Source organism: Sturnira hondurensis, unplaced genomic scaffold, assembly GCF_014824575.4.
Source record: "Sturnira hondurensis isolate 20B ecotype Veracruz unplaced genomic scaffold, ASM1482457v3 Scaffold0010128, whole genome shotgun sequence".
Lineage (NCBI taxonomy): Eukaryota > Metazoa > Chordata > Mammalia > Chiroptera > Phyllostomidae > Sturnira > Sturnira hondurensis.
In genome coordinates, this window is record NW_028082759.1 from 9,525,978 (window position 1) to 9,539,978 (window position 14,001).

A 14,001-nucleotide genomic window follows, 5' to 3' on the forward strand; every position below is an offset into this window, starting at 1 on the left:
CGACTGCTCCATGACCCAGAGGTACGTGGAATGGAAACATCTGAAATTACACGTCCGCAATAAAGGTTTTCCCCCTTCATGAATCAGTCTGGCACAATTCTCTATCCCTGCTCATTTTCTGTGCCCCACGGTGACCTGCTGCCTTAGGGGCACCATCAGTCTATGACAGAGTAGTTTTGTAAGCCTAAAGAAGAGTTTTAGTCATTTCTGGGAGCCTGGATGAAGTCAACATTATGACAAGTATTGTAAAAAGTAGAAGTGGTATCAGGCAGGGTCGTCTAACCAGCCAAGGCAACAAACACGAGGGGGGACCACGGAGCGGAAAGGCAGAAGCCTGGATGGGTTATGGCTAAGTGCTGTGGGTGCTAGACAGAAAGGAAAATGAAACAGGTAAGCAAGAGTGGGTACTTCAAGGAAAACGTCCAAGAATCCCACAAAACTGAAACCAGGAAGGCAGAAACAATAAGAGTAACAAATGAAGGATCAGGTTTGGTAACTGTTTTACTGTGTGAAAGGAGAACTTTCATGACGAACCGCTAGAGGGTACAGCTGCACTGATCCTGAAAACAACCCCGCTGAAGGCATTGAATCTGGGTAACAAAACAGTTCTTAGCCTGGGCTGGGTGGGTCAGTTGGTTGGAGTGTCCTGAACGTAGAAAGGTTGCGTGTAGGTTTGATCCTCGGTAGGGGCATGTATGGAAGGCAATTAATCAAAGTTTCTCTCTCACATCAATTTCTCTCTTTCTCAAACCAATAAACACACCCTTGGGTTAGGACTTTAAAAAATTCTATAGACAAGACACAATATTTAATGTTCTCTTTCCCAGGAGGTCTGGTTTTTCTTTTTCTTTTTTTAAAAATATTTTATTTAGTTATTTTCAGAGAGAGGGGAAGGGAAGGAGAGAGGGAGAGAAACATCACTGTGTGGCTGCCTCTCATCCGTTCCCCTGCTGGGAACTGGCCTGCAACCCAGGCATGTGCCCTGACTGGGAATCAAACCGAGATTCTTTGGTTCACAGGCCCACGCTCAACCCACTGAGCTACACCAGCCAGGGCTGGGTTTTATTTTAAAGATGAAGCATGAGCAGGCGAAACTTCCGGGCAGGAATCTCCTACCTTTCTCCTGCCTCTGATGTCCTCATATTCACTGAGTGTCTCATGTCATATTAGTTAAAACTTTAAAACAGATTAGAGTGGCTAACTTTGTAGCAAAAGATTTGGTTAGCACTTTTCTTCTGCAGGATGATGGTAAATGAAATGAACCTGTGGGTGGCGTGAAAGCGCCAACCTGCCTCCCCCAAAACCTAATTACATAAAGGGGCCAGCTCAGCGGTTCTTCTGCCTCCACCCCTCTTCGAAAGTCATCCTGGACAATCAATGGAGCCACAGACACATGCCACCGCCTAGGCCATGTACCACATGTGCGGGGACATGCCCCCTGCAGCTGCGCAGACTAGGACCTGTCTCTAACATTAAGCTTAACTTTAAGATTGCACATGAATACCATCAAGGATAACTTAATTATAATCAAACTAATCTCCAGTTAATTTCCAAGTGCCAAATAATTCAATCAGCATGCTTACAATACACCCTTTCATTTCTTTAAATATTCAAATTTCTATCTTTATATAAACATATACAAATTACTCAAAATGAAGCTTTGGAGACTCTGGTTTAAAAGTAGGTCAAAATATCATTGTATGTTCAAAAAGCAAGTCAACTGTGCACAGGCTGACTTTCTGCAGCTTGTAAACACTTACATTTTGGTGTCATTTTCCCTAGAAGATGATGGTGGATTTCTTTCTAGAATCAAGGTACTCAGGGCCAACTTAGCTCCCTCTCTGACTCCTTAGTTTCCTAAACTTATATTTTATATCTTTGTTCTTCTACCCCACCAAACTTCTTACTCCTGAAATGCTTTTCATTTTAAAGCTACCACTGTTCAATGCTGTAACATTAAGTTTCCTCAAAGGAAATTTTCATGCAACATGAATACTATTAATGGCTCTATTCTCTCATACACTTGGAGAATGGTTACCAGGCAACCAGAAGTATAAAGTCATCTTCATTAGCAAAATTAAAGTCCTCAATATGTGACACAAACTTACGTATTTCTTCCACAACTTGTGGGTCACATTCCTTGTATTTCTCTAGTTCTGCCTTGAGCTGGTCCCTTTGCTCTCGAAGTGAAGACAGCTGTTCTGCTAGCCTGTTTCGCTCTTCCTGCATTTATAAAAAAATAGTTTTATGTACAACTAAGGCAAATAAAATGCCATATATCATAAGGTTACATACTTTATAGACGTTTTCATTTTATTCCTCGTAACTGACATACATTAGGCTTTGACAGTATTATAAATATACCTACATATATTTAAAGTGAAAGAACAAACTCAATTATCATTTTTCTCTGACATCTCAAGCATCCTATATGTATGAACATACACTGACTAACTGAACGAGGAGAACAGGTAGAATGAAAGGCTCATAACAGACAAGAGATCACCAACCACATCTAAATTATATATGCTCCCCAATGAAAAAATGAGGGAATAAAAAGCTCACTAATGAAGACCGGAGAAGCAGAATGATGAAGGTCTGCGTGGATGCAATGACAGCTCCAGACACAGTGAACTGGAGCCACCTCAGGCTCCTACGAGTGCAAAGGTCTTCGCCAAATTACTTAACCTCTTTGTGCTTCCACCAAAACAGAGACAACAATTATGGCTGCCTCCTTGAACTGTTGGCAGAACTGAATAAATATAAAAGATGCATTTGGAACAGTAGCTGCCTGGCTCATATTAAGCAGAGTATTTACATTAGCTATTTCTCCTCCATCACCATAAATAACATCTAGTAGACAGGAGCCACGTATTTCTGGAAAATCCTGACTGGTGAGCTCAGGATGGTCACAAGAATGCATCTTTCTCAGGAGCCTCTCTGAACTACTACACTCTTCCCATAGCTGAGGCACCAATGAGGCGTGAGGCTGGTTCTTCACCTGTGGCAGTGGGGCCTGGGGACTGGGTAACACTCAGCAGACTGGCTGACACTTGTGGGCATGGGTAGGTCACCATTAGTTAAAGGTGCTTCTGTAAGTCAATGCCAATGTTAAAGAAAAAAAAGGACCAAGTAAAGAAGTGGTCATCGCTACTGTCAACTGAAGAAGAAATAACAGGTTCGGGTTATGCCCAGAAATTCCCTTCCCTTGACTATTCTCTAGAAATCACCATTCTGCAGTTCCCAGCTGTGATGATGCTGGCTATTCGAGTGAAGGAGGAGTGTAAAATAACTTGGAAAGGCACAAAGCCGCTGTAAACCCGAGATGTGTTCTTTTCTACCCTCCGACAAGGTTTTGAGTCTCTTTCCCAATCAAGTGGTACAAACAGAGGCCTAGATAGAATGTGTAATGGTTCACATTGATCTTCAGTATTTTCTCAAGTCATGAATCCATAGCTGAGATGGTGATGAAATGAGAAAGTAATTTTTCAGAAACCCTAACATAATACTTTAAAGAACATTGCACTTTAAAAAATAAGAGTAAGTCAATATTCGTGTAAATAATTGAGGAATATTAAAGGTCACAAAGATATTACATTGACAGTTTTCAATTTGTTCTGGGCCAAGACTTAAAAAACAAGACTCTTAAAAACATATATAAACATTTATGTGGGGCTTACCTTATGCCATATTCTCTTCTAAGTGCTTTGCCAATATTAATTTAATCCACACAATTACCTAATGAGGTAGATTTTATTATTCCCCATTTTACAACTGAGAAAATCAAGGGCAGAGAGTTCAGGAGACTTTCAAACCCAGGCAGCCTGGCTCCAGAGTTTATGCTTCTGTGCTATGCTGCCATATACAATACCATAAAGTAATAATGAACCTACTAGATTCACAATTACTGAGTCCTCCCAGGGCAAATGTCCACGTCCTTTGCTACGACTCACTGCTCTTCAGGCAGAAGCGGCACGCTCCTCACCGGACCCTGTGTGTCCTTCCTCTCCCACTTAGAACTGACACGAGTTCTACCGACACACACTCACCGTTTCATGGCGGCCAACTTTAGCTTTCTCGATGCTTTTCTGTAGGTTTGCGTGCTTTTGGTTTCCCTCAGATAACTAGAGAAGTAAAACAAATAAAATGGTTTGTTAGGATAAACCTGCTAAACATGAAGTTTATGAGTCAAAAAGACAAAATGAAATTTGTCTTCAGCCCAAGACAATACAACAAAAAGGTCAAAGACTCCACTGAGAACTACCCTAATTCAAAGAGAACCAAGTACCATGAATCATTAGGACAAACTGAAAAATAAGTTTAAAAATATTTCTTCCTTTCCTATGCAGAAAATGAATAACATGCTTTAATCTTTTCTAGTTTTCATTTAATCAGGTTCTCCACGACCATTTCAAATAACTTGAGGCATATTATTTAAAAATTGAATTTGAGCCTGGCTGGTGTAGGTCAGTGGATTGAGCACAGGCTATGAACCAAAGGGTCGCCAGTTGGATTACCAGTCAGGACACATGCCTGGGTTGTGAGCCAGGTCTCCAGTAGGGGGCACGTGAGAGGCAACCACACACTGATATTTCTCTCTCTTTCTCCTTTCCTTCCCCTCTTTCTAAAAATAAATAAATAAAATCTTAAAAAAATAAAATTGAATTCGAAAATTTGAAACATGTTCTATATAAATTCTCTTCAAATTTCATTTCACTGTCTTTTCTCGTTGTTCTTTTTAAATATATTTTATTGATTATACCATTACAGTTGTTCTATTCCCCCCCTTCATTCCCCTCCACCTGCACCCTCCCTCCCCCACCATTCTCCCCCCCTTAGTTTATAACCACGTGTCTCAAGTTCTTTGGATTCTATATTTCCCCCACTATTCTCGCCCTCCCCCCATCTATTTTCTACCTACCATCTATGTTATTTTCTGGGCCTTCTCCCCCCTTCTCCCCCTCCCACCCCCCTGTTGCTAACCCTCCATGTGTTCTTCATTTCTATGGTTCCACTCCTGATCTAGCTGTCCTCTTGGTTTGCTTTTGTTTTAGGTGTGGTTGTTAATAACTGTGTGTTTGCTGTCCTTTCACTGTTCATATTTTTCATCTTCTTTTTCTTATATAAGTCCCTTTAGCATTTCATATAATAAGGGCTTGGTGATGATGAACTCCTTGAACTTGACCTTATCTGAGAAGCACTTTATCTGTCCTTCCATTCTAAATGAAAGTTTTGCTGGATAAAGCAATCTTGGCTGTAGGTCTTTGGATTTCATGACTTGGAATACTTCTTTCCAGCCCCTTCTTGCCTGTAAGGTCTCTTTTGAGAAATCCGCTGACAGTCTGATGGGTACTCCTTTGTAGGTGACTGTCCCCTTATCCCTTGCTGCTTCTAGGATTCTCTCCTTCATTTTGGTCTTGGCTAATGTAATTATGATGTGCCTTGGTGTGTTCCTTCTTGGGTCCAACTTCTTTGGCACTCTCTGAGCTTCCTGGATTTCCTGGAAGTCTATTTCCTTTGCCAGACTGGGGAAGTTCTCCTTTATTATTTGTTCAAATAAGTTTTCCACTCGTGGCTGTTTCTTTCCCCCTTCTGGTACCCCTATAATCCGGATGTTGGAACGTTTAAAGATGTCCTGGAGGTTCCTAAGCCTCTCCTCATTTTTTTGAATTCTCATTTCTTCATTCCTTTCTGGTGGGATGTTTTGTTCTTCCTTCTGGTCCATTCCATTGATTTGAGTCCCAGTTTCCTTTCCATCACTATTGGTTTCCTGTGCATCTCCCTTCATTTCAATTAGTTTAGCCTTCATATGTTCCTCTAATTTGTGACTTTGTTCCTCTAATCTGTGACTATAATCTACCAGTTCTGTGAGCATCCTGATAAATAGTGTCTTGAATTGTGCTTCTGAGAGGCTGGCAATTTCTCGGTCGCTTAGAGTTATTGGCTCTGGGACTTTGAGTTCTTCTTGGGCCATCTTTCGGGTTGTTCGTGCCTGTTCCATAGCAGGATCAGAGCCCTAAAGTGTTCACTAGAACAGGGCAACTAAGTCACTGGGTTGTGACGTTGTATGTGGGGGCAGGGTCAAAGAGGGACTATGGCGTCCTGTCCGCCACCTGCCGCCACGGCCCTCACCCCTCACCGGTGCCGCAGTTGCTGCCGTCAATTGGCCCACGCGTTTCGTCCCACTGCACGCGAGTGTGCCACCGCCCTCAGCCCTTGCCCCCTGGGGCCTGCATGGTCTGTCTCACTGTGGGCGAATATGCGCCCGCGGTCTGCCCCGCACCCCAACTGGTTCCCGTCTGCCTGCGCGCCTGGGTCGGGGGCCCTGTCCTGCCCGACCCTGCTCGCTGCTGGCTCCGCCCCTCTTACCGTCCCCGTTGAACGGTTAGATGTAGTCGGACTTTCGTATAATTCAATTTTCTGTCCTTTGGTTGTGTCTTTGTTTCTCCAAACCTTTGTTGTGTTCAAACTTGGTTGTGGGAGAAGGCACAGTGTTTCCACCTACGCCTCCATCTTGGCGGAAGTCCTCTCGTTGTTTTTGACATTATTACAGATGTCTCCACTTTCTTCCGTTTGCCTGCACCCAGCCCCACTTAAACTATTTCTTGTACTTATATGTGACCCATTTCACTAACAAAGACAAAAATTAATGCATCACTTATTATTCTTGAATAAGTTACCTTAAGAGGAATTGATACTTTAGATTCTAAGTTCTCAGAGAATAAAAAAAAATCCATTAGCCTATGGCCAATTTTATGTACCTTAAAAGTGATTGGTTTAAGTGCTGTACTAAGCTTAGAAAGCAGTAAATTGTACATGAAATTGGGTTAAGTATTGTACCAGCATAAAGACCATAGATATAGGATATTCACCAGCTGTGGCTGGGCCCATGCACAAAAGGACTAATTAATTTCAGAACATTGCTTCCCCTTCCCAATTTTTTAAATCTCACTTGAGCCCATAAATAAATAAATAATTACAGGAAATTCCCAATACTAAATTCTCCACCACATCTTTTGCTATAAACTAGTCAGAAATTAATGGTCTTCCTAAAATATGTTCCAATCCTCCCTCATTCTGGAGTCAAAATCATTTAGAACACAAGGATTGAATGAGTGATTTTGTTTGGCTGATTCTATGAAACTGACCTTTCAAAATATGACCTAGTTACATGGAGAGGGTGGACAATACTTACACTTTTTTCTTAAAAATAACAAACAGTATCCTCAAAAAGCTGGTAGCTCTACCCTAGAAAATCTCCTGCTTTTCAACACCCACAACGGGAACACTGTCAGCTTTCTCTAACGGCCCTCGTCACTGATCCTAATGAACATCACAAACAAGACCCACCTGTGCGGGCAAGAGGCCACTGCCCCAAACCAGTTACACCTCTTCTTGAGAGTAAGTATCTTCCTAAGTTAAAAAAAGTAAAATCTGCTGTAGATTTAAGATCCAGAGAAGCTCTAAAGCCCTAAATTTAGCAAGGACTTCTGGTTCTTAAAAAAAAAGGTGTTTCCATTTATAAAATAACACCATGTTTAAAAAATTAATATTCCACCTTGAAGGATCCACTTGATAATAATTAATTGATTATCAATTTATAATAATTAATAAATGCATGTACTATTTAAGTTCAGGAAAAGATAATTTTCCAATAAAAATGCACACATATATGCACATACGTACTACCATAACATTTTCCATTAAGAAATGTTTAAAGAATTTATTTATTTATTTTTAGAGAAAGGGTAAGGAAGAGAGAAAGAGAATGAGAAATATCGATGTATGAGACACACAAAGATCTGTTATCTCTTGCAATCCCCTAACTGGGGTCCTGGCCTGCAACCCAGGCATGTGCCTTGACTGGGAATCGAACTCACGACCTTCCGTTCACTGGCCAGCACTCAACCCACTGAGCCACACCAGCCAGCTCTAAAAATGTTTTAAAAATAACCAGAGAGACAGATGCTATAAACACTTAGAAATAAGTTAACACCTATATAAAAATGTTAATAATTAACAAATACATATATTGTACTAATGAAGTGTCTTCCAGGTATTGTATATCTGCTTGTAATTATTCACAACTTAAAAGCATTTGAACAGAACTAATTAAAAAATTCCTTAACTCTGAAAATAACCCGATGTATTTGAAATATGTTTCATTTGTCAGTTTTAGTGTCTGGGTAACGAAGGGAGACACAATCTGAAGGATGCAAACAAATGAGAAGCTTCTGCTAATTATCCTAAGTACAGAAACACTTCGGTTCAGCTCAACAGTGAAGGGTTCTTGGCTCTGCTCAGTTTTTAAAAGCTCAGCCACTGGAAACAATGAAAGCAACTCTCGTGAGGCAGCCTCTGCTATCAGCGTTCCATCTACACATCTCTCCGAAGCTATACTGCCACAGTTCCTAATACATGTCTTGGAATTAAACCAAACCCTGGCCTCAAGTGATAGGAGCTGTGCAGATACTATCTAAACCAGGAGTTCTCAAACTTGAGCATGTACCAGACTCACGAAAGGGCTTGTTAAAACACGGGTTTGCGGGCTCCACCTCCCAGTTTCTGAACAGGAGGCCTGGGAGGGAGCCTAACAACTTGTGTTTCTAATGGGCTCCCAGGTGGGGGAGATTCTGATGCTTCTGGGTGGGGGACCACACTTGAGAACTGATCTAAACATCTATTCTTGTGGCAACAAACCCCCCAAAAACACACAAGATACTAATATATGGGAGAATATTATCTAGCTTATCAGCAAAATTAATTAACTACTGCTAAATACTGCAGCCTGAACTTAGACAAAATATTATTTCTGTCACAGGCAGAAATAGAAAAGTCCATATTTACATACTCTATATTCAAAGGTGTTCAGCATGGATTCCTTTAAAAAGCAAACTCTCCTGACATATTTCTACAACATGAAGCAAGAACTAACTATATATTGTAATGAATCCATTTCCAACTTTCACTAAAGCAAGTAATAATTTTTAAAAATCCAGTAACTCAGAACAAAACAACAGCAGCAGCAATAACAAAAACTACTTATAATTAGTAAGAACAGGATTTCATCTTTAGATTTGAGGATCTGACACAATGCGCCTCTTGAATGCCTTCCAGGCCACTGATACAGACACTGGGGGGGTGGAGAAACACAATGCCTGTTTTCCAAAGGGCTAATTCAGTGCCTGGAGGAACTGGCTATTCATAAGAGGAACAGAAAGATTGATTCAAGCTGGCTGCTTTGGAATTTTTACTTGCTCCCTTTTAGAAATTAAAAAAAAAATCCTAAAGCAAAGAAAAGGAAGATGGACATTTTCATAGGTGGGAAAGAATGTCAAGAAGCAGATAATGGGGAAAAGAAGAAACAGCAAGAGAATCCAAATCAGTCTCAGCTTTGTCAAAATCCATGTACAACGTCATGAAAAAAATTGGTTCTATGTCTTTTATTTTTACTTAAAAATAAAGTCAGTATCATTCACTTTAAAATTTTATATACTTAAAAAGTCTTGTAAATAATATTTAAAACAGCCCTGGCCAGTGTGGCTCAGTTGGTTGAATCATCGTCCTCATACGCCAAAAGGCTGGGCGGTTCAATTCCTGGTTGGGGCACACACGTAGGTTTTGGGTTTGATCCCAGGTCGGGGTGTGTATGGGAGGCCACCAATCCATGTTCCTCTCACACTGATGTGTCTGTCTTTCTCTCCCCCCTTTCTCTCTCTCTAAAATCAGCAAACATTTTAAAAAATTAAGAAACGTATCTAAAGCATTAAAATTTACCTTTTAAGGCAATATTCAATTTAGAAATTTAAGAAAACAATAAACACTATAAAGATATATTTACATATAAAGATGGGAGCCATGTAATTGTCTTAACAATAGAGAGATGTTCAATCAATATTTCATGGTGTGGAGGTGTCACAATTACATAGCCAAAGAAAATGTTTCCAACGAATTTTTAAGAACACTGTAAAGAAGAACTCAGAGAAAAAGAGTTTTTTACAAGTCGCGACAAAACTGTTGGTACATTTGAGAGCCTATCTCTGACCAAAAAATGCACTGACTCCTTGGATTACTCTTAATCAAGAACTACAATTGTTTTAAGTTGTCAGTCGGAGGCTTGATTCAGAGATTAGAATGTCTAACACAAAAGTTAACACTTAAATCTTGATTTGAAAGTAAGACTTCTCCCCTTTTCCACAACAACTGGCCGGCAGGGCTCTTTTGCTGGAGAGGACACGTCGTCCTTCTCTTTCCTGGTCTAGAGTTTCTGTTCTCCCTCCAGCCCCCTGACTGCTGTTTCTCGTTCCTGGCCCCAACCCACCCCACCCCAGCTTGGAGAAGGGGAGAAAAAACAGGTCAAGGGAGTGGAACATATCGTACTGCTATTAAGATGCCTCAGTGCTCTCTGGGCCTGACAGATGTGGAAGCTGAATCCTTGCGTGGCCAAGCTCCTGGGTTCTGGGTAGGCTTCCCTGCCGGGTCCCCCAACCTGTAACCCCACGATACAGAAGACATCTTCTGTTCCTCTGGGGGCTACACAGCACGCCACCCCTCACCACCCCACTCCCTTCTAGCCTGGTTTTTCAGAGGTTCAGTCCACGCCAACTCTCAGAGTTAGGTTTCAATGTCCTCAGGGACAGAATTTAACGTAGCTCCAGGTGGGCTCTCATTCTCTCACTGTTGAGTGGGGACCACATGTGGTCCACGGGGACACCCACACACCCAATGAACTCCAGGACTGCTATCCAGGACTGCTGGATATCCTGCTACTCCAAGACTGCTATCCTTACTTTCATAGATTATAATAATTGATGACAATCTAACAGCAGATCTATAAAGATGTTAAAATTATCTTTACATAAGGTATTGCTTATTTTCCTACTATCTTTCAACAGCAATGGGAAATACTATGCTTGCATTTTACTGCTAAAATTTCCAAAAACTCCTTAGGAGAATCAAGATCATCCACTATTGAAATTTCAATGAAAATGCTGCTTGAATGAAATTTTAAATGTTTTGATCTAATAAGTTATTCAATTTCTTTAAGTAATTTAGTTTCGTTGTAAGCCACCAATCTAAACTAAAACAAATTACTTGCTATAAAAAGCATTATAGTGCTNCTATCCTTACTTTCATAGATTATAATAATTGATGACAATCTAACAGCAGATCTATAAAGATGTTAAAATTATCTTTACATAAGGTATTGCTTATTTTCCTACTATCTTTCAACAGCAATGGGAAATAATATGCTTGCATTTTACTGCTAAAATTTCCAAAAACTCCTTAGGAGAATTAAGATCATCCACTATTGAAATTTCAATGAAAATGCTGCTTGAATGAAATTTTAAATGTTTTGATCTAATAAAGATTTCTTTAAGTAATTTAAAAGTAATTTGAAAGTAATTTCTTTCAATTTCTTTAAGTAATTTAGTTTCGTTGTAAGCCACCAATCTAAACTAAAACAAATTACTTGCTATAAAAAGCATTATAGTGCTTAATCTCAAATTTAACTTAAATAGGCCAGATTATAAGAAACTCTACATTACATTTATAAAGCCAAAGAAAAAGTCATAAAGAGACAACAGTGCTGAGAAACAGTACTTAGAGGACCTGCCCATAAAGGCCTTTCATTAAAACCATCTTTTTAAGAGAATGTACAGAGCAAGAGCAGAGAGGACTTTCTGGACACCTTAGACGATCCAATATGGAGTCGCTGTCAGCCATGACAATTATGTCAAGTGGCCATACGCCCAAGCCTGAGGTAACAGGGTGTAACAGAAACGCCCTTAAGTGGGCCCAGAATGCCCAAACCACAGGTCTGGACACCTGGAAAAGGACTCCACGCGGACACTGATATGAGGGGGCCTGCAGCCCCTGGTGGGCTATAAGAACACAGAGCTTCCACCACCCAGTGCTCCAGCTTGGCTGTGCTACAGGTTGCGCTCCACTGGACTCGGGCCCCCGCGGCAGCCGCCTCTCCACCTGGGGACCTGCCGACGACCGACACTTCACAGCAGCTGCTCGCTCTGCTCCTCTCTGTCTGTGCACCCCGCGTGTGACTCTACCACTTGTTGGGGAGGTGTGCCCCCAACAGACCTGGCACTGGGGGACGGCTCCTGGCTCATGACAGAGAATAATGCTCTTTCCTCTTTTTCCATTTCTGCCTCATAAAGCTGAAAGGTTCAAGAAAACTTGGACCTCAGAGGATTACAAAAGCAAACACCTCTTTCACAGCCTAAATAGCTTTAGCAGAGTAAAGAGAGCACCCTAACACATTTGGATGGTAAACTAACTCGGGAGTGGAAAGCAGCCAAACAAGCTAAGATTTGAAGTATTTTCTTTAAAAAAAGTTATTTACTTACTTTTTAGAGAGAAGGGAAAGGAGGGAGAGTGGGACAGAAACCTCAATGAGTGAGAGATGCATCGACTGATTGCCTTTCACATGCCCCCTACTGGGGAGCTGGCCCACAAGCCAGGCATGTGCCCTGACTGGGAATCAAACCTGTGACTTTCTGGTTCACAAGTCGGCGCTCAATCCACTGAGCCACACCAACCAGGGCGATTTGAGGCACTTTTAAATGTTAAAAATTATTGAAAAGGTGAAATGCACATAGATTTTAAAAAGAAAATAATTAACAAAATTTGAAATTGAGGTTGTTTTGCATCTAATCAAAAGCTATTTTTCAAAAAGATTTATAACATAGGAAACTTATGATTATAAATAAATATAAATACTGGGGAACCTGAACAAAACCCTATATTTGAATCTGATGAAATGCAAGCCTGGAAGTCTGAAGAATGACCTTTGGTCATGTCAAAGGCATATTTACACAAAAAAAGCACCCACTAACTGCTATCTCTGTAAAACTTCTCAATACATAAGGCAGCCAGAGAGATTAGAAATATTGAAATATGAATCTGTATAAAATATTGATATGCTTTTTGAGGAAAAAACAGGCCAAACAAACTGGAGTAAGAGCTGCCCTGAGACTGAGGATACACAGGATTTTGAGACTGCCGCCACCTGGTGGCATGACATCAAAACTGTAGTCCAGTGGTTTGTGGAGCAAATCTTTTCTGGGATGGTTGACTTTGGGAGAAAAAAGTTGTGACTCAAGAACGGCTGTCATAAAGCTGTAACTCATAGAAAAAGCACGGAAGACTGTTTTGGGTGTGGTGACAATTCTGTAATCCTGGAGTCTGTGTTTTAAACCCATCCAGCAAGGTGCTCCAAGAGCAAAGGAGAATAATTCCTAGGAGAAGGCGTAGAAGCTTGGCCCAAAGCTACCTACTACAAAAGCAAAACAAATAAATATCAAAAGTAAATCTCTTAAGTCCTATCATAAAAATTCACGTGTTTCACAGATGTAATAGTGTAATTTTGTATTACTTTTTATTATTTATTAATAAAATACTCAGTTTATATACTTTATCTACTACCCACCCCAGTTTTTGAGCCACCTGATCTCAACAAACATATATTTAACTCTTGATTATCCAAGATGATGGAGAGATGTAATAAACATGTTCACTTTAAAAGACAGGACTTTTAAATTCACATCGGTGAAGTTTTGCAGACCCTGGCAGTCGCCTCTCTAAAGCCTTTACCCAGAAAACTCCCACTCTCTTCAGACTTGGAATAGCTTCATGGTCAGAGAGCACGGCCCGCCCTGGGCTCACGGGGGAACTGGGACGGCTTGGCCTTCCCCCGGGAGCGTGCGCCTCAGGCCTGGCCGATGCCACACAAAAGCAGCTTGCTTGGGGAGGGGGCCTTCTGAGATGTTCCTCCCAGATCAAAAAGAGAGAGATGGACAAGAAGGTCCATCTCTCCTCCTGCTTTAGACATTGTCAAGGGAAGATGGGGCAGGTGTCCTAGCTACCTGCACCCCAAAACAGAAAGCCAAAAACGCCAGATGAGCCAGTCCAGACCTGACACCAATGTGTGGCAAGATTAACCAACCCTGAAAGAACCCAATCCTCCAAATTTCTTATGTAAGG

At 41.0% G+C, this 14,001-nt stretch overlaps 1 protein-coding gene across 3 annotated transcripts in view; it reads right to left on the reverse strand.

Moving 5' to 3' along the window:
* The window catches only part of MND1 (meiotic nuclear divisions 1), a 50,423-nt gene that overhangs the window by 14,679 nt on the left and 21,743 nt on the right, over nt 1-14,001 (reverse strand). For all 3 annotated transcript variants that reach the window (XM_037058207.1, XM_037058208.1, XM_037058209.1), the window contains exons 5-6: nt 4,050-4,124; nt 2,109-2,223 (exon numbers count right to left, since the gene is read on the reverse strand). In XM_037058207.1, coding sequence (XP_036914102.1) covers nt 2,109-2,223; nt 4,050-4,124 — 190 coding nt within the window. The remainder of the gene's footprint in view (nt 1-2,108; nt 2,224-4,049; nt 4,125-14,001) is intronic.